The sequence below is a fragment of the Nicotiana attenuata genome, chromosome 1 (genome assembly GCF_001879085.1).
Source record: "Nicotiana attenuata strain UT chromosome 1, NIATTr2, whole genome shotgun sequence".
Taxonomy (NCBI): domain Eukaryota; kingdom Viridiplantae; phylum Streptophyta; class Magnoliopsida; order Solanales; family Solanaceae; genus Nicotiana; species Nicotiana attenuata.
This window is the reverse complement of record NC_031989.1, coordinates 5,539,720-5,560,070: the sequence shown is the minus strand read 5'-3', so window position 1 is coordinate 5,560,070 and position 20,351 is coordinate 5,539,720. Positions and strand designations below refer to the sequence as shown.

Here is a 20,351-nt window from a genome sequence, read left to right as displayed (position 1 = left end):
GATGCTCATGATGGAGGACGGACCGATGAGGACGGGTCAAGCAGGACTAGCAGACTTCTAGGCTAGCAAGTTTTTGAAGAAGGGTTGCACATAACATCTTAGGTGAATCTCACATTGATATCGGAGAGGAAGTGAAGAACTTTATAAGGTATGACACAAGTTCATATGGTATGCGCACTTTTGGGGTTCGAGGTGGTGTAGTTCAAAAAAATAAATCCGTGCGGGCCTAGGCCCAAAGCGGACAATACGTGACATGGGCTTGAGTCGTGACAAATATGGTATCAGAGCCAAATCTCCCTCAATACGGTGGTGGGACAAACCTCAGCAAGGACGCTGAGTCCCAAGGGGATGAATGTGATGCCCATAATGGAGTCGGGTCAAGCAGGACTGACATGCTTCTATGCTGGCAAGCAATAAACTTTTGGGGCTCGAGGTGGCGTAGCCCAAAAAAAACAAATACGTATGGCTTAGGCCCAAAGCGGACAATACGTGTCAGGGACTTGGATTGTGACACATTACATTCATTCAACTATTTTTTAACTACCAAACATCACTCAACTTAATCTAATACATTTTCGTTATTTCTTGCTAGTGACTTTCTTCCTATAATATTTAGTCAAAGTTAAGTGATTTTTTATTTTAAAAAAATAATTTATTGAGTTTTTATTTACTTACGTAGTTACAGATTGAGTGACTTTTTTAGTACAAAAAACTAATTTAATAATTTTAGTGCAATAAAATGAGTTAATATCGATGTGCCAAACAAAGCACCGCGTTTTACCTGAATCGTGTCTGTAACTTAATTCACTGGGGACGCAAATACCACATTGGAAACCAAGGACGAAGACTGAACTTCGTCAACTGTAAACTGAAGGCATCTTTAAGCTTCAAATCGGACAAAACCCTAGCAGTGCATTTTGAAGATGTCTCGAGCACTAGCTTTGCTCACGCTCCTCAGCTCCTTTCCATTTCTCGCACTGCTTTCCAATGCATTTTCTCCTGAAAACCCCACAGATCGGAGAGTTTTAGTTTTGCTCGATGATTTCTCCATCAAATCTTCACATTCTCTCTACTTCAATTCTCTCCAAACCCGAGGTTACGATCTCGATTTCAAGCTCGCCGATGATCCCAAGATCGCATTACAACGATACGGCCAGTATTTATATGACGCCTTAATTCTATTTTCCCCTACCATTGATAGTAAGTCTGTTTATCAACATCTCAATAATTAGTGTGTTTGATTAAATGTTTAATTTAATTTTCATTTTTTCGCTTCAGGTTTTGGGGGATCACTTAATGCGGCAGCTATACTGGAGTTTGTTGATGCGGGTCATGATTTGATTCTTGCGGCTGATGCATCTGCTTCTGATCTGATTCGTGAGATTGCTTCCGAGTGTGGGGTTGATTTTGATGAGGTAGCATTATATCTCTGTTTTGCTTACATTTTTTGTTCAATCAATTAGTCACAACTTCACCTCAATCCCGAACTAGTTGTCCGTTCGCGTATTTTCTTCTTTACTATGGTCAAGTGAATTTTATGTGATTCACCATTGGCGACTGCAACCTGCTAACTGTGTCTGTATTTGAAAAACAAATTATGACCATAATTTAATTGTTTCCTTATGATAAGTGTACTCATACTTTTGTGAAGTTAAACATGAAATGCTGATTCATGTTCTTCTACACTCTATATTACGCATAATAGGATGCGGCAGCTATGGTCGTCGACCATACAAGCTATGCAGTTTCTGATACAGAAGGGGACCACACCTTGATTGCTGGTGATAATATCATACAATCTGATGTAATCTTGGGCAGAGAAAAGATCAAGGTAAAGCACTATATTTCATCAGAGGATTATTTATATTAATCATGATATTTGCGTTTTCTCTTCCATTTTAATCATTAATTGATTCGATCTATAAACTATACAACAACAACAACTCAGTGTAATCGCACAAATGGGGTAAATAAACTATATTAGTTCATAATCGTAGCCCATTCATATTTTGAGTGAACATAATCAATAAATAGACTACTAGTTCTTTGTTTTGTGTTAGTAAGAGGGATCCAAAATAGACTGTAGAACCCAATACAAGTATCACTTTAATGGGTAGAGGAACAGACCAAGCCCAAGTGGGGAAGAAGTATCGAGATGTCGAACCTTCCAACCGATGTGAGCGCTTAGGATGATCATCCGTGTTATTTACCTTGAACATGATCTGTTCTATAGGCTCATACCACTTTATCGCTGAATTTCACAATGTGCATTTTTTGAGACATTTATGGTGCTATTTTGATATTTGTTGGGTCATAAATTTTATGCACAAACTTCGCCTGTTTCTTTTTTCCTTTTACACTGGGCATATGTGATTGTATATAGGAGAATATATCTCTCATGTTCTACTGTGATAAAAGCAGCATTTTTAACTATACTTTTATGTGAAATCAATTCAGGCTCCTGTACTCTTCAAGGGGATTGGTCATTCTATAAATCCTGCCAATAGCTTGGTAAATTTCTGTGAGTGATTTATTTCTGAACATGAAAAAGGGAAGAAACATTCTGTATAGTTATTTAATGTCAAAAGGGTGCATACATCACACTTGCAGGTGATGAAAATCCTCTCAGCTTCTCCTTCAGCATATTCAGCTAATCCTAAATCCAAATTATCAGCTCCGCCAACACTCACTGGATCAGCAATCAGTCTCGTTTCAGTCGTGCAGGTGTTTCATCCATTATGTGTGATATTTCAAATCGTGTTCTTTGATTTCTTCCTGTTCGGTCTTCTTTCTTCTCTCTGTTCTTTCAGATTGTTGACCTTGATTCTCAAAAGTTGTTCAATGGGTGCTGTTTAGCTTCTAAAGATAATGAAACCATGCAGAATGCGTGCATAAACATGTAACAGAAAAAGAATCACAAATTGCTTTTTTAAAATTTAAAAAAAAAAAAAAACAGTAGGAGATGGAAAGGTGAGGTAATAGGTGTCGGACCATCTCATTGATGTATGTAATGCACTGCATACCTTGCTGACAATCTTCGCCTCATAATGCTCCCCCCACCCCCACCCCCACCCTCTGTCCATCTTCCTTCTTCCTTTTTGTAGCTGAACATTAATGATGTTGTTTAAGATACAATCAACAACTCGTAAATAAATTAGTGATAATTGTGTCCATTTGCAGGCAAGAAATAATGCTCGAATTCTTATATCTGGCTCCTTGAGCATGTTTAGCAATCGGTAAGTGCCTTTTGAGACTTTGGGTGGAGTATATCTACTCTGAATTGCTTGAACTGAAAAACCTATTTTCTTATGAGCAGATTCTTCAGATCTGGGGTGCAAAAAGCTGGAAGCACAATCAAGTAAGCAATTGTAGATATTCTGTTGCTTTTGTTTGTTGAAATGATAATACCCCGAGTGTGATGGGTGTTGAGGCCTCAGCATCAATTGGCTTAAAAGAAGGAAAAAGAAACAAAAACTAAAAGCCATAGTATTAGGTGGATTTCTCTAAGACTTTGTGTTCCAGTTGAAGCAGGTGCTAAGAACATCAATAATATGGCAGTAAGATATCCATCATCTAGGAAAAGGTTTCCCAACTATTGGTGTCCTGAATTGGATCAGTATTTGGCTTTTTAGATTAGGAGGTCCATCACTGTTTAAATTGGTAGAAAGTGATAAGAACAATAACTAGGATGTACTTGTTGTAGATTTAGACATTTTGTTGTTGATAAAGATGACCTCGGGTTGAAATGGGAAAACCTCAAACTGGTGGCACAGGGAAACATGTGGTTCACCTTGCATTTGGATTATGTTTTGAGTTTGCATGTGTCTCATAAAAGTATTTGGCAACCTAAACCATGTTCACATTTGATCTCGTTGAATACATGCTTTCTCGTTTGGTAGAAGTCACTTGTGTGTAGCTTTTGCCTAACTTGATCTTTGTTGGATTACTTTTCTTACTGAGCTTTTCTTATACTAGAAGTTAGATACTTTATTGTGTATAGTGGGCATAATTTACTTATAATCGCCCACTAAACATATTTGGAGGAACAGTAACAGTTCCATCTTGCATTTTGTTCTAATAAATTAATTAATGACTGGGGAATTCATTTGGATTCATATTGTCCCCTTTGTTGTCAAACGACTGCCTTGGTATTTAGCACTCCGTTGCTCTAACTTGATTTTAAGAAGTGATTTAGCCTAAAGGTCCCTTTGGCCCAAAAACCATTGTCTTTATTGTGATGCATCTAGGAGAAGCATGTGAAAATGATCTAAAGATTCCTCAAATACAAGACTGGAGGGGAGCTCAATTTAAAATTGACTGTCCTTTCCAAATTGGGTGCCTTGGTCCTATAAAGGCTATATGAGTGCAACCTGCTAGTGTTGCTCAATTTTGCATGATTATGTGGACTGGAAGAAGTTAGTCAGTATAAAGGGATAATAATAAAATTAAAGGTTGCTTTGATATGTAATGTCTTGTTATTTGATTTCCTTGTTTTTCACTTAATGCTAGAGAAGCAACAGCTTGAAGCCAATGCGCCTTTTACTGTCCGTTTCTACGTTTTCTATGCTTCTGACGTGATAGACCATAACTTTTTTCCCATGATCACAGCCATGATAAATCTGGCAATGAGCAGTTTGTGACTGAGACTAGCAAGTGGGTCTTCCATGAAAGAGGTCATCTCAAGGTGCAGCATCAGAACTAATTTCTTAATTCACATTCACGCCTTCTCCATTTTTATCTTTAGCTTGTAGTCATGTAAAAGGAATGCTAGTCAATTGGCTGCATTTTCAGTATTCATATATGCCGTTTTCAGTATATGAATTGGTATTTATGTCTATACAAATTTTCATATATAGGCTGTGAATGTAAGACATCACAAAGTTGGGGAGGCAGAGGAACCTTCTATATACAGAATCAATGATGACCTGGTACAGCTACACCATAAGTTTGTTCTAATTTGTCACTCTTATAGTGTATACCTTTGGATGTGTGCTGAAACCGAAATTTTAATTGAAGGAATATTCTGTTGAGGTTTATGAATGGTCTGGAACAAGTTGGGAACCTTATGTCGCAGATGATGTTCAAGTTCAGTTTTACATGATGAGCCCCTATGTTCTGAAAACCCTGTCAACCAATCAGAAGGTACTCTTAAGTGCTCCAGAATTGACATGGTAAGATGGTTGTTCCATCACTTAGATTAGCATTGCTAATTCCACTTCCTACAGGGTGTCTATTATACATCGTTCAAGGTTCCAGATGTTTATGGAGTATTCCAGTTTAAGGTTGAGTACGAGAAATTAGGATTCACAAGCTTGAGCCTTGCAAAACAGGTACTCCCTTTCAAAATCTGCAGGCACTATCTCTTATGGGGGCATCTATAAGTTTAGAATAGTCATGCTGCAAGCATTTTATTTGCTTGAAGAGGTAGGATGTGGTCATTATTTTCATACTTAATAGATATTGGTGAAGAGTTGATATATATATGATGAATTAGTCATTCTGGACATAGCTATAATTAGGACACTTTCTTTCCACATATTTGGTGAGATAATTACTAAAATTCTCTTATAATTACAAAGTGATACTTAACTTTTGGTTCTCTCTTAGACTAGGTATTTTGTATGCTTCCTTTAACCAATGATATTTGTAGAAGCAGCATGCAAATTATTATGAAGACATTCCTTTTTATTTTTGATAAGTTTATCATGAAAATATTCATGCATCTGCAGCTTGTTTGGATGGTTGTTACATATCGTTTCATAATGTATTGTATTGTATTGTATTGTATTGTACTATTTGATGAATACAACGTTTGGATAGATTATATCGTTTGACATCGTTTCATGATATCACACACCAGCAATATGAAGAATAAACTTGCAATATTATAAACAAAATTATGATACGGGGTAAAATTATTATATGAAAATATACGATAAATGATAAAATAAAATTATTTAATTATAATGAAGGGTGATACTGAGAGAAAAAGACAAGGTAAAGACGCGACCACACCAAATCGGTTGTTACATAAAGTGGCACATTTCGTCGTTACGCAACGACGGATTTAACGATACGATACAATAAAATTTAAGTAACAATCAAAACAAACATCGTATTTAAAGTAACAATACGATACGATACAATAGGTAACAACCATCCAAACAAGTTGTTATGTTTTATTGCGCTAGTTCTTTGACATTGTTGGATGAAACAATGCATATATTTGTCCCTCAGTGCCCTGCTGTTCCTAAGAGATACTACTTGTCTCAGAGGTTGATTTATAAAAGCCCAGTTAGGCCTTAATTGACAGCTATTTCATATTGCTTGAGCTTTGAAGTGCAAGATTAACAGCTTCTGCACTTAGTTTCGGTTAGCTACGTCATCCTTCGGTTTAATGATATGTAACAAAAGAAGATTATTGCACGGCCCTTTGTATACTCATTTGCATTAATGCCTTGGCGAAAACTTACTTGCAGATTCCTGTTCGCCCCTTCAGACACAACGAATATGAGAGATTTATAACAACTGCCTTTCCTTATTATGGAGCATCCTTCTCTATGGTACATTATCTCCCTCCCTCCCTCTTTGCTATGTATTATGGAAAAAATAGTTATAACCCATGCTTTTCTGTTTAGACAAATTTCCCCTGAAGTTGCTGAGACTTGAAAATAAGAAGCCATGTTATCTGGTTTAAGTAGGGCACGTAACCAAATTTATAACAGCTAAAACAACTGTATATATGATGGTGAGTTCAACATGCCTTTGTTAGGAATAATTAATCAGAAATTTGTTGCAGTAGGTGTCCTACTGTGAAAATATATTTTGAATAGTTTTACAAGTTAACTTTACAAGTTTTATTTAGAGATGCAGAAAAATCTGAATTTGATAGTATAGCTTCTAAAACAGTCTGCCGAGTGCTTGCTGGGTAATTTTTTTGTCCGCTGTGTGGGATTTGGATAAGGTGACCTAAGTGAAGTACCCACGTACTATGTGAGAAGGTTTTCCCTTTCTGATTTTATGATCTTATTAATCCTGAAGATTCAGTGTTAATCTCTTTCTATCATGGGCTATTAAGATACTTTCGTTCTAATTATTAACATAAAAGTGCTATTACAGACACTTTGGTGGTTCTGATGATATTAAAAATTTGTGCTATTAAGATATTTTGATTGTTTCAATCCACAAGAATGTTTTGTATGATTTCTATTTTCTGTATGACAGATGGGTGGTTTCTTCCTCTTCTCCTTGGTATATCTCTACCACAAGTAGATGCAAGATGGCTGGAACTAAGAGTACTTGAAGAATCAAGTGCAGATTTTGTTCTAACCTCCAAGATAGAAATAGATGATGTCTCTAGCCTGTAGTATTTTTCGAAACAAAAAAGGTGTAGTTTTACGTTGCTTAGCAGCAATGAATTATGGAAAACTTTTAGTTTTAAGTTGCATCAATTGCTAAATTTTATATGCTCACTAGTCCAAATGCATTTTCTTGGCTCCTTGTTCCCGTTTCTTTCGATCTATGATGATTTACCATTGTGTAAAACTAGCATAGCTATACCATGTTTGATACTAGCTTTTTAGTTGCTTTGTACTTATGTGTCAATTTATATATTACTCCCTCCGGTTCACACTTTGACCAATTTGCTTTTTCATTTTGGTTCAAAATAAGTGTCCAGTTATGTAATCAAGAAAGAATTCAATTTGTTTTTACAAAATAACCCCTATGTACATATCCCTAAAAAGTTTTCTTACTCCTCACATTAAATGTTTAATTAGGGGTAGTTTAGTCATAGTAGGTATTTTTGTATAGAATTTAGTATTTTCTAAATGGGCGTGCTAAAAGCAAATTGGTCACTTATTGTGTATCGGAGGGAGTTTTATTTAAAAGAATTCAAGTCAAGCCTTTAAGTAGTGCATACTCTTGAAGTTTAAGGTTAAGGGATATGCCCCTTGGTCTATTAGAAAAGTCCACCTCCGCTTAGGATCAATCTCAGGTTTTCGTTTGATCATGTGAGAGTAATTCTAGAGCAAACTAGTCCACTTAGCCTATCTTCATGTCCCCCAAAGTTATTTTCCATTAAAGACCTCGACTGCAATGATGCAGTTTGCAGCTTTAGGAGTTGCAAAACCTGGTCTTAGGCTCCACCTTCGGCACAAGACTGGTAGTTTATTTGAACCCTTCCAATTTAACCTTAACTCCATCTACATAATCAAGGAAAATCGATTTTCCAGCCATGTTTGTTCTGCTCCGTCATCGTCTTCCACACTCATTTCTTCTGCCATTTTTAAAGTCATAGATTCAACGAAAAAGGGTCAAAATTACTCTCACACTATTCGATTTGGTACAAATATACTCTCCGTCCACCTATTGAGTAAAAAATACTCCCACCGGCTCACTTATGCCCTACGACTAACGGTAAATACCAAATAAAAAAAATTTATTTAAATTACACGCGGCAAATTTTTATTGGTCCAATTTTAAACTATGACTCCAATTAAATAAACTCATCCTTAACCCCCTTTTTTTTTTCCAACCCCAAAATCCGATCCACCTAAAAAAATGACTAAACTCTTAATTGTTAAGAAAATTAACTTCTCCATCTTTTTAACTCTACCATCACCATAGCTGCCACCACCTTCTTTCCTCCATAACAACCCGCTATCACCAGAACCATGATTCTCATATTTACTTCATTCCTCCATTTTCGAACAACAGCGAGAATATTATGCTAATTGAAAGGGTCTGAATAGAAAATATTTAATTTTTTTCGATTTGATGTCCTTTTTTTGTTGTAAAATTTGGATTTTGATCAAGGGAGTACCTAGACCATAAAATTTTTATTTTCTACAATAAATTACCAACTTATTAAGAGTTTGTAAAATTTACAAAAATCGTGGAAAAAAAAACTGGACTATTCCGAAATTTAAAGCCCATGAATTCATAATGGGTTCTTTGATTATCTTATGTGATGAGAAAGAAAAAAAAGATTTACCATTGTAAATGACATTTGAATGTGAAATTTAAGGTCTTTTGGCGAACATTTTCGAAAAATGACAACTCCAATAGTAAATGTAAAATGAAGAAGATGATAAAAATATATAAAAAAAAAAAAAAAAAAAGAACCACAACTGCCCCTAGACCAAAAATATGGTGACAGCGTGGTTGCTATGGAGGAAAGGTTCTCTGTAGTGTTGTCACACAGCTGCCCGCCTAGAAGAGCAACTCGCTCTGTAGTGTTGTCACACAAGATAAGCACGCCGCCCGCCTGCTGGCCGGGCGAATCGAAGTTATCTTCCGGTCAACTGTCCACCCAGTCAAGTGCAAAAAACACAGTAGAATCACGAAACGCACGCTGCTGGTGTGCTTCCTGCTCGCGAGGAAAGAAAGAAGAGCGACAGGGTTCAGTTCAGATTTGACTGTTTGCAGCATGGGAGCAGATTCCCCAAAAAATCCCTGGGAACAATGAAAAAAAAAAGATATCTCGGTAACGAAAACTATAGGGGGCTGTATTGGCGAGATCCAACGGTGAACAGCTGCCCAAAAGAAAAGCCGCCTGGAAGTCCGAGGACCTTTAGTACTGTACTCTACCCCCGAACCAGCAGCCTTCGCGCCAAGCAAGACCGCCCTTGTCCCCCAACATATGCGATTCATTCCCGTAAAGATTATAACACACAAGAAGACTCCTTACCGCTCCGTGGGGAGCGGGATGAGTGATACATCTGGCGAGCGCCGGTAAAGAACGCAAGCAAAGCTGGAGCTCGGGTATTGATATATTCCATCAAGAGAAAGGAGGCAGACTGGTAAGAAGGCCGACTACATGGGGGGGCGAGCCGAAAAACTCAGCTTTTCGGAGCAGACCAATCTTCCGTGCCGACCCCCCCCCCCCTTACCTCTCTCTCTCTATAAAAAAGCTTGCGGGAAGCGCGAAGAGCTAAGCCACTAATGTCGTGGCGAAGTTTAGACCTCATAAAGTCAGCGAAGCTAAGGTTTCGTATGGCAGCTATAATGGTGGTAGAATTGGAAAGATAGAGAAGTTAATCTTTTTAACAATCAAGAGTTTGGCAATTTTGTAAGGCAGGTCGGATTTTTGGTTTGGGTAAAAACAGTATTTTAAAAGGCATTTTCGGGGGCGAACCCTGGGGCGAGGGCACCAAAAATGCTCTGAGGCGATGGTGTGGACAAAAGTCTCAAGAGGCGTTCGCCCAGCAATTCGGGGCGTACGCCCGGGCGTTTGAGGCGCGTTTTTATAGTGAGACGTAAGCCCCATAGATTTTTCAAATTAAAACAAAATTTGTTGAATAAGTCTTTCATATAATATCCAAATTCTTAAAAGTCAGCTTGTAATTACTCAAATTTTTTAAAAAGAAACTGAAATGTATTAAATATAAAAGTCATGACCTTTTTTACTAATTGGAGCCGTAATTTATGGTCTTTCCCAATTCTTTATCTTGTCTGCTAGTCTAATATCTCCTAAAAACGAGTATTCATTTTCTTTTACAAATATAAAGAGAACTTCATTCTCCTTCATAGCAACAAGTTCAAAGTTCAAATTACAGGTTAGTCAGTAGCATATAATATGTTGTTTTGACTAGTTTTTATATATATATATATATATATATATATATATATATATATATATATATATATATATATTTCAATTTTTATGCAATTTTACCTGTTTATAATTATTTACTGTAATTATATTATTTTATAAAATATTAAAAATTTAAATACCCATAAAACTTATGCCCCGTACCTCGAGTATTACGTTTTGCTGAGGCGTTTATAAAACGTTTTGCCTTACGCCCACACTTTTTAAAATACTGGGTAAAAAAATGGGTTAAGCATGGGTTTATTTAAGTGGGGTCACAGTTTAAAATTAGACCAATAAAAAATTGCCACATGATTTGTGAACCTTTTCTTATTTGGCATTGACATTAGTCGTACGGGCCGTTTTGGCATTTTCCGTAGATTCAATACCATTCTCTTCCTCACTCCGTCCAATTCTTTTTCGGAAAATTACCAGCTATGTCCATTTATAAGTAGCTCATTACAAAAATTGGTCAATTGATAAAATATTACTAATATTAGTCAAATTAGCCAATTAGCTATTTGTAACAAAAAATATCAAATTTTTGCTTTGTTTTGAGTGGTGTTATTAGAATAAATTGGGTATAATTAAGGAGCTTGAATCTCGATTTTGGGATGGTTTGAATTGAAAATTCAAAGTAAAAGCTGAACATGAAAAAAAATAATATATGTATCACACTTTGTATCATTTGTGTATCACATATGTGATATATGCGTGATACATGTTTGATAAATGTGCCGCAGAAGACTTTTTTGAACTCTTTAATTACGAATTTTGATACAAAACCAATCCAAATCACCTCCAATCTTCCTCAAATTTTTTTATATTAACTTATATATATATTTTCAATGAATTTCAACTATTCCCATTGAAAAAGTTCCTTTTTTGTTTAGATTTTTGGAATATTGTATAGATTTTTGTATTTCATCACCTTATTTGCTACCCCGTCCGTAAAATTTCCTTTCCGTCTTGTATCTAATGTTGCTAATCCCTTCTTTTTCTTCTTTTAGATCCAAACTCATTTCTTCAAACATTTTCTCGTCGGTCCCCAAAAAACTATTTCGACCATTTTCAACCATTCTCAATCAACTTTTGAGCAACTTTTTTGCTATATTTTCAGCCACAGATTCTACCAACTTGGAAGAAGAAAAGTTCTTAAAATTGTTTTCAATACCTTCAACAGTATGTGCATTGGAGCTTTATGGTATAAAGCTGTTTTTGTGAGGAACACATTTTGTGTCTAAATTATAAAGTAATAACTTAATTAAAGTGTTGGAACAAAACATACTTATAATAGAAAATGTGAACTTTAAAGGGCTGTCAATGTATTTTGCAGTTTCTTCTCAACAAAAGTATAGCACTAGCAACAAAGTAATGCTAAATGTATCCATCTATCCAAAATTCGTCTATGTGAAATTTTCTCTTATCTAATGCTAAATATATCGACCAATGTGAATTTCTATCTTAAGAACTAGATAGTGAAATAGAAAACTTATCGGCAACGAAGATATAAGCATCAAATCCAGTCCTTAAGAGAAATTAACATAGATTTTCTGTCTGTTTATTCAATTTAAGCTTTTCAAATAGTTATTCTTTATATTCTTCAAATGGTGAATCCAAGTAGAATAGAAATGCTATCAAAGAACTTGGTATTTCAAACGACGGATTTAGACGAGGAACCACAAAACTATGTCAAATAGAAATAGAATGTGAAAAGACAGAGACAAAATATGTATGGGAATGGTTACTAGTAAACGCCTTCTTGTAAAAGAGAAAAGGCGTTATCAGCGAAACCTCCACTTTGTTAGTTTGATTTAGGCCTCCCATGAATCAAATAAGCACTTACAAATCTCAGCTTATTTGGGATTATGAAGGCCATTAACACTAATGAAGATCAAATCAAGAACTATAAACAAAACAAAAACAAAAATTATGGACAAAAGAGAAAATGCGGACATGGAACCTTGGCTGCTGTCTGTCGAGAGCTTACGGCTAGTAATGGGTAATGTGCAGTGAGCGGTGCATTATATAGTTATCAAATCTGAAATACTAGCTACACAACAGAACCCTAATGCCGATATCATTTTGACCCCTTAATTTTGTTCATATTCACTTTTCGCCCCGATTGTTTCAACTATTTCCGTATTGACTATTATATATACATTTATATTCCCTTCAATGGTTTCATCCAAACCAATTTGGTCCAAAATAAGTATCGACTTATCAAATAAAGAAAGAATCACGTAATTAAGTTTTGAGGATGAAGAGTCCTATTAACGCACTTAAAACCAAAATAAAAATTATTTTACACGATAAACTTCTTAATTTGATCGTGAATTCACACAATAAATCTTTAAATTTTTTGAAATAAAATTTATATATTCAAAAAATACATAAAAAATTAAAAAACCTAAAAGGCATATAAAAATATCACAATAAATAAAAAATTAGTTTGACTCTTTGAAATCCGATTGGTATTGAAGAAGATAGATCCAAGTTAGTAGGCATTGTATTTATAAAAGGAAATTTTTCATCCTATAGAAAACCTTAGTACCCTATTTATTTTAAATAAATACCATTTTAAAATATTACATCCTATAGATACCTTTTATCCTTTATAGCAAAATATCTAATTATAGTTACATCCTACATTTAAGGCACCATATATGCTAAATAATATTTTTCTCTCTCGTTTTTAGTCTTTTCTCTCACATAATCATCGTATATCTGCTCTAACCACGTTCTCTCTCTCTTTTTGCATACACTTTACTCTCTTCTCCCACAAACCCACGATTCATACCTCTTCTCCCACCCAAATTCTCTAGGTCTCCGCCATTATCACTCTCCATTTCTTTTCTCTCTAAAACACCGATACAAGTGCTTAGGGTAAGTTTAATTCTTAAATTTTGATATCATTATTTTGTTTCTCTAATTTTGATACAGATTTTAGTTTGTTTCTGAAACAATAACCATTGATATAGATTTTAGTTTGATACATTATCTTTAACCCCAAAGGCAATTGCCAATTGAATCAAAGCTAAGGGCTTATGGAAGCTATGATGGTACTGCCAATGTGTCAGAAGCAATGTCGAGACGAAAACGGATTCAAGTGCCATTGTATGAGTTAATCTCATCAGCGTCAAATGGAAATTTTCGGTCAAAACCCAAATCATATCTTCGGTGGCTATTCGGATTTGAGAGCTTATTTCTCGAACACATGAAGCGTAGCCACCGCTTCAGTCGTGTGGCTGCGACTGTTGTGTACAATGAGTATATTGCTAATCGCCGGAAATTAGGGTTTGTTCTTGAACAAAGACTACGGATTTTAGGGCTGAGCAACTTGATTTTCTGTTAATATATTTCATTGTATTTTCAACGTACCACGCTGTATTTTCATGTATTTCATCGTATTCATTGTCTTTTTTTCATTGTAATTCAATGTATCTCGTTGTATTCCATGTATTTCATTGTATTCCTTGTCTTTTTTCTCATTGTATTTCAATGTATCCCGCTGTATTCTATGTATTTCATTGTATTCACTATCTCGCAATATGCCATGAATGTATTCATATATTCTTTTTAATTAATATAATTTATGTATTCAGATGTATTATATAACTTCTCCGAAGATTGCTATGCTTTTGGGATATTTTTCGGTTGAGAATCTTTTTTATAACTGAAAATACAAATTTTGTGTGTTATAATTGAGTTTGTTGAGTTATATTAGGAGTCTATTATGTTAATTGATTTACTTTTCGTTTTAAAAACAGTGTAATCCCTTATTTTACGCCGTGAATACAGTCGAATACAATAATATGTCCAGCTGTAATCCCATGTTTTACTCCATGAATACAGACGAATACACTCGAATACAACAACTGATTAGCTGGACTTCCCTGATTCACGCCTATTTTTGCTACTGTATTCATGAATACAATAACTTAAATACATCAAATACATCTTATAACCACATAAAAAGTATCTATAATCCGTAATATAGCAAATGATATCTATAGATGGCTATACACTAAAAGATAGTGATTTATGAAAATTTCTCTTTATAAAACCACTGACCACCACATGGCTAATTTGCTCTGTTGGCCCAGCGCTCCACTAAATGACTCTTAGGTCCGGGTACGTCAACTTCCAAAAACCTTTTTTTTAAGTTTCTAAGCATCATCTATTGAAAAACAGTAGGGAATTGGATATTTTGCAACCATTGACCTCCATTAAAAGTTTAACCAACCAGACCGCCTAATCAAAACTTCCTCTAATTAGTACTTTATTCCCTTAGTAAATATGAGCTTATTAATTGTAACAATCCGATCGGTCATTTTGTGTAATTGTGCCCCTTTACTCCTTTATTGCTTCACACATGTGTGTTTATACTTTTATGACTTGCGGGGTTGGTTAGTTTCGTTCCGGAAAGCTTTTAGGTTGATTTGGACCCTTGATTCTAGACTTAGAAGCTTTAATTTGAAAATGTTGACCAAACTTTGACTTTTGTGAAAACGACCCCAGAATGGTATTTTTATGACTCCGATAGCTTCGTATCGTGATTCGGGACTTGGGCGTATGCCCGAAATTGATTTTGGAAGTCTGTTGGTTGATTTGTGTGGATTTACCGAAATTTGGCAATTTAAAGTTGAAAAATTTGAACGTAAGTTGACTTTTAGCTATCGAGCTCGAAATTTGATGATGGGACTTGGAATATGTTTGTTATGGCATTTAGAAATTGTTTGCAAAATTTGGCGTCGTTTGAAGTTGATTTGATAGGATTCGGACGCTTAGTTGTAATTCTAGAAGCTCTTGAAAATTTCTTTGAAAATCATGTATTTTAGTGTTTGATTCGTAGTTTTTAGATGTTATTTTTGGTATTTTGATCATGCGAGCGAATTCGTATGATGTTTTTAGACTTGTATGGATGTTTGGTTTGGAGCCCCGAGGGCTCAAATGAGTTTCCGACGCTTAGCGAAGTGTTGTTAGAGTTAAGTCTGCTGGTTTTTTTGCACACGCCTCAGATCTCGCATTTGCGAGTTTTTGGATCGCAATTGCGAAGATAGGCCAAGTCTGCTGGGTTCGCAAATGTTCGCATTAGCGATACGTAACCGGGGTAGATCTGGATTGCATCTGCGATCTCCATGGTCGCATTTGCGGAGGTCCAAGGTTCGCAATTGCGAACTCTTCATCGCAATTGCGATGACAGCAATTGCGATATCAGCGACTGGACAAATAGCAGAGGGACGGAATTTTTGAACTCATTCTCTCAGTTTTGAACTCTAGACTCTGTATGGGGCGATTTGAAGAGGGGATTTTCACCTACAAACCTTGGGTAAGTGATTTTAATCTATTTCTAATCATATTCCGTCAACATATCTCAGATTTTAACATCAAAATCATGTGAATCAAAGTGAAAATTGGTGAAACTTTGTCAAGTTTTTTGAAAAATAAGAAAATGAGTTTTGACAGTCGATTTGGACTCGTATTTATAAACTAATCACATATATGAACTAGTGGGGTCATGGGTAGACGGAATCTACCATTGGACCAGGATTTTGACCGGACGGGCCCCAGGTTGACTTTTGTTGACTTTTTGAGAAAAGTGTAAAGATCTTAACTTTATTTATTGTAATTGAATTCCCTAGCTTTATTTGATTATATTGAATCGATTTTGGTTAGATTTGAGCCGTGTGGAGGCGAATTTTAAGAAAAATGGGTTGTACGTGGTATTTGACCGGTTTAGGCTACTTAGACTATTCCATGCTTTAATTGAAATGCCATATGATGTTCTAAATTCTCATAGTCAATTTATCTTTAATTGTGTTAGACTATCCTTACATGCCTTAATTGACTTGTTTAGTACTTGTTCTACATCCTACTTGCTAAATTTCTCACATGCTTTAGTTGAACTCGTTGCCTCTTTATTGTTACATGCTATCTCTTTATTGTTATTATCGTTGTTTGAAGTTATTGTTCGCGTTATCTCTTTCATTATTGATTTTTGTTAGTTGAAGCAATTGTTCATGTTATCCCTTTACTTGTTGATTTCCGTTGTTTGAGACTCATTATTAAATATTATCTTTTTCACTGTGAGTTAGTCTTATCTAATATCGTGGTGATACATTATTGCTCTCATTGTTGAGTTATTTGGTGATAAAGTTGTGAAAGTCGTTAATACGTTGAGGCGATGTTGGTTACTGTTGAAACATCTATCTTATCGAGCATTTTTCATCCATTGTTGTTGTTGATATTCTTATATACATTGTGGTGGAGCCATGGGCTATTGTTGTAGAAACATTGATATTGTTATTGTTGGCATGTTGTGATCTATGATCACTTGTGGTGCGAATTGTTATTGTGATATGATATTGACGCGCATGCCGCAGTATAAGGCTTGGGGTTGATGTGCATGCGACGGTATAAGGTGGGACTTATGTGCGTGTTGCTTGTAGGGGAACTACATGAAGCCACACGGCGTCATAAGGTGGGCTAAAGTGCGTGTAGCTATTTTGAAAACTATTTTTCAAAAACCTAATTTTAAATGTAAGGCTCACACGGCGGTATAAGGAAAGATTGTGATTGAAATTGAGAAAAGTGAATACGAGGCGGTACCTCGGTTGTGAATCTTGATTATACGAGGCGGTACCTCAATTTTGATTTCATTATATACGAGCCGGTACCTCATTGCGATTCTTGTTGTTATTCCATATTGCAAAGTGTTTTGGTGAGAATATATCTTGTTGTTTCGCTCTTATTTGTTCTAGCAGTTATTGTTTCGTACATGATCATCGTAGCCCCTTTAGTTGCTTCTTTTATGCTATTCCAATTGTTGATTTTCGGTACTAGCATGCTATTATATTGGTTTCATTTTATTTGTTCTTCGTTTTTCATTACATATCCATATTACATTTTCATACTATCTATTTTTTATCCTAGCTAGTAGGTGTCTTGACCTGGCCTCGTCACTACTCTACTGAGGTTAGGCTTGATACTTACTGGGTACCGTTGTGGTGTACTCATACTTCGCTTCTGCATATTTTTTTGTGCATATCCAGGTACGTCTGCTCGTGTCGGTCGTTAGAGATTTCCAGCTAGCTGCTTTATCGGAGACTTCAAGGTATGCTTGTTCGGCGTCCGCAAGCCTCGGAGTCACCTTCCCTTATTCTCATTTACCGTTGTATTTCCTTTCGGATAGTGATGTAGTAGTACTCTAGTTGTATTCTGTAGAGCTTATGACTCAGTTCCACCGATTTTGGGGTGTGTATTGTGAGATTCTGTTTTCGAAAGGTTTTTATCTATTATTCAGTTATTTTCAGTAACTTGTTAATTTATATCTGTTCAGTTATTATTATTTGTTAGGCTTACGTAGTCGTAGAGACTAGGTACCATCACGACATCCAACTGAGGGAAATTGAGGTCGTGACATTAATGAACACATTTAAAAAATACTTTAATAATACTTATTGATCTAAATTGTTCTATTTACAAATCATTACAAATTCATTAGCTTACTCTTCTAAATATGATACCGCTTACAAAAAGTTTGTGTGCGCCACTGTTTGAAGTAACAGATGTTCGTCAAAGTACTAAGATAATTTTTGCCAAATGCTATCTTTGTCTATCATGTCACATTAAACCAAATACTTCAGCAAAGATCAAAGTGCTTAACAAAGACCAAATTGCTTGGAATGTGTGTATTATTAGTAGACACTATATCCCCAAGACCATAAGATTGTCTATGTATCTTTATTAGTATTAGATTATAGTCATCTTATTTATGTATGTCTCCATATCGTGAGCTCTCTTGGAGAATTGACTTTCCTACATGGTTGTACTTTGTGACTTGTAACTTATACGTTGTTTATTTGTTTTAGTAATATATTATTCTAATCCGGCTCAACACAACGCCCTTGAATTAAGTATGTGTTCGTTGCATTATTTAGTGAATCTAAAATAATTGTTATTGAATGTTTGATTCATCGTTTTAAATATTTGATTGGCGTACTCCTTTTGTCCCAAAAGGCAATGCTCCTAGTATGAAGATTAAGTCATCTAGTTGTCTATTTGAAATATTCGAACAACATTTCTCAACTTTTTATATAAAATTTACATGTTGATAAACAAATTTTTAAATAGTCGAATATATTATAAAATGCTAGAAATTTCATATTTGGAGGAAAAAAGGTTACGTTCTCAACAATAATAGTCTCAAATAATTGGAACAAAGAAAGCACTTTATATTAACTAATAGCCGCATGAAATATGGTGGGGGGCGAATGCACCTTGATTGAAGCGGTGTCTTCGCCTAAAAAGTTTACTTAATATGTCTATATATAAATATATATAATATGCAAACATTTTCATAGTGAGGTTCGTGTTCGATTATGCGTACCTTGCTTGTGTGTGTTGTAATTTCTATATCTTTTTCTACCATAAAAATAGATGTCGTCTTACCTGACAAGGGAAACTAATTCAATATACAATAAACAGTTTTCTTCTGGAATTGAATTATTTCATCAGACACAATATTCTAACTATGAAAATTTAGGTTTCTCTGCAATTTGCAATATCTATTTCATCAAACATAAAACGTAACTCTGAAAAGATTGCTCTTCTCTCCAATTTCCAATTTTCAGGGATTTCTAAGTTCTCTTGGTATTTTTCCCCCTCATTTTTCTTCTTTCTAGCTGGTTTCATGATGATTCTATTATTTTTTTTGTGGGTCAAATTATATAAAATTGTTTAAGGTTTATCACTATGAAGCTGAATGGTTATTTTGTGTCTTATATAGAAATAAAAGTATTTCCTCCGTCCTATTTTATGTGTATGTGTTACTCTTTAGGGAGTTTAAATAGTTTTTTCATTAGTTACGGTTTTGTCCTATGTTGTATGGACTCTTCAAAATGTTGATGTACTACTTTTGGAGGATTCGACACATATCCGACAATATTTTCTATGTGTCCGAGCAACATAGGTTTTGTCAATCTATTTTTAAATAATTTAAATATTTAATTATGTTAACTCATAGCATTTTTTTTTTATGTAATTAAGCATTGCAGATCAACTAAAAGCTAAGAAGAACAATTGAGTAGCTTGCGGGCCAGTCGTCATTGCACACTAGCTGGTCAGTGGGGTAAGAGAGTGTTCCGTTGGTATTCTCAGTCTCAGTGCGACCTTCTTTCACTACTCGAAAAATGCAAATTTCCCAAGGAAATTTCCCACATATATATTATCAGTGGCAGTTCCTACTGAAATGTAAAAATATTCTGTGGGAAATGGAAAGGATTTCTTTTACCTTTTTTTAAAAACGATCCCACAGACTACAAGTGGGATTGGCGCAAAAAAGCGCGTAATTTGTTTCCCACTGAATCAGTGGGTATGTCATTAAAAATAAAAGTATTAAAATCTACCCAGTGAAACGGTGGGAACCTAAGATAAAAAATTATATTAATATTTCCACTGATACAGTGGGAAGCTCAAAATTTCGAATTCTTATATTTGAACTAAAAACCCGCGAGTTTAAAAATTATTTCACCAAATAAATTAAATTTATATAAGACAATTCCCACCAAAGTACCCAGTGAATCAGTGGGAAACTATTTTCTATTACATTAGGTATACCCTTTATTTTTCATCTCTTTTTCACTCTCAATATTCTTCTCTTTCTCTCTCATATCTCTTCGCCGATCAGCACACTAAGACAATTTCCCCATTTTTGCCGATGAGCTACTAAGCTCATGCAAAATCGGTAAGTTTC

The 20,351-nt window shown here is 35.2% G+C and overlaps 2 protein-coding genes across 5 annotated transcripts in view; both read left to right on the top strand.

The window, feature by feature from the left end:
- LOC109229229 (dolichyl-diphosphooligosaccharide--protein glycosyltransferase 48 kDa subunit-like) lies at nucleotides 764–7,589 on the top strand. Its single transcript, XM_019394638.1, has 13 exons — nucleotides 764–1,200; nucleotides 1,279–1,415; nucleotides 1,706–1,831; nucleotides 2,458–2,511; nucleotides 2,611–2,724; nucleotides 3,181–3,236; nucleotides 3,317–3,358; nucleotides 4,609–4,684; nucleotides 4,857–4,928; nucleotides 5,017–5,142; nucleotides 5,226–5,330; nucleotides 6,480–6,563; nucleotides 7,225–7,589. Exons 1-13 carry the CDS (start codon nucleotides 924–926, stop codon nucleotides 7,270–7,272), a joined length of 1,317 nt encoding a protein of 438 aa, XP_019250183.1. The 5' UTR covers nucleotides 764–923; the 3' UTR covers nucleotides 7,273–7,589.
- LOC109239860 overlaps nucleotides 20,236–20,351 on the top strand; it is a 7,210-nt gene continuing 7,094 nt past the window's right edge. For all 4 annotated transcript variants that reach the window (XR_002069972.1, XR_002069973.1, XR_002069974.1 and 1 more), the window contains exon 1: nucleotides 20,236–20,342. Coding sequence is in view for 1 of the 4 variants with exons in the window: in XM_019406455.1 (XP_019262000.1) it covers nucleotides 20,332–20,342 (11 nt within the window). In the remaining 3 variants the exon portion in view is untranslated. The remainder of the gene's footprint in view (nucleotides 20,343–20,351) is intronic.

Bases quoted from the DNA above. Each gene is read 5' to 3' on its own strand.
- LOC109229229 (XM_019394638.1), top strand. From the start codon at position 924: ATGTCTCGAGCACTAGCTTTGCTCACGCTCCTCAGCTCCTTTCCATTT. The intron at 2,512-2,610 runs GTAAATTTCTGT...TCACACTTGCAG, and splicing joins TAAATCCTGCCAATAGCTTG to GTGATGAAAATCCTCTCAGC. The intron at 3,237-3,316 runs GTAAGTGCCTTT...TCTTATGAGCAG, and splicing joins TTGAGCATGTTTAGCAATCG to ATTCTTCAGATCTGGGGTGC.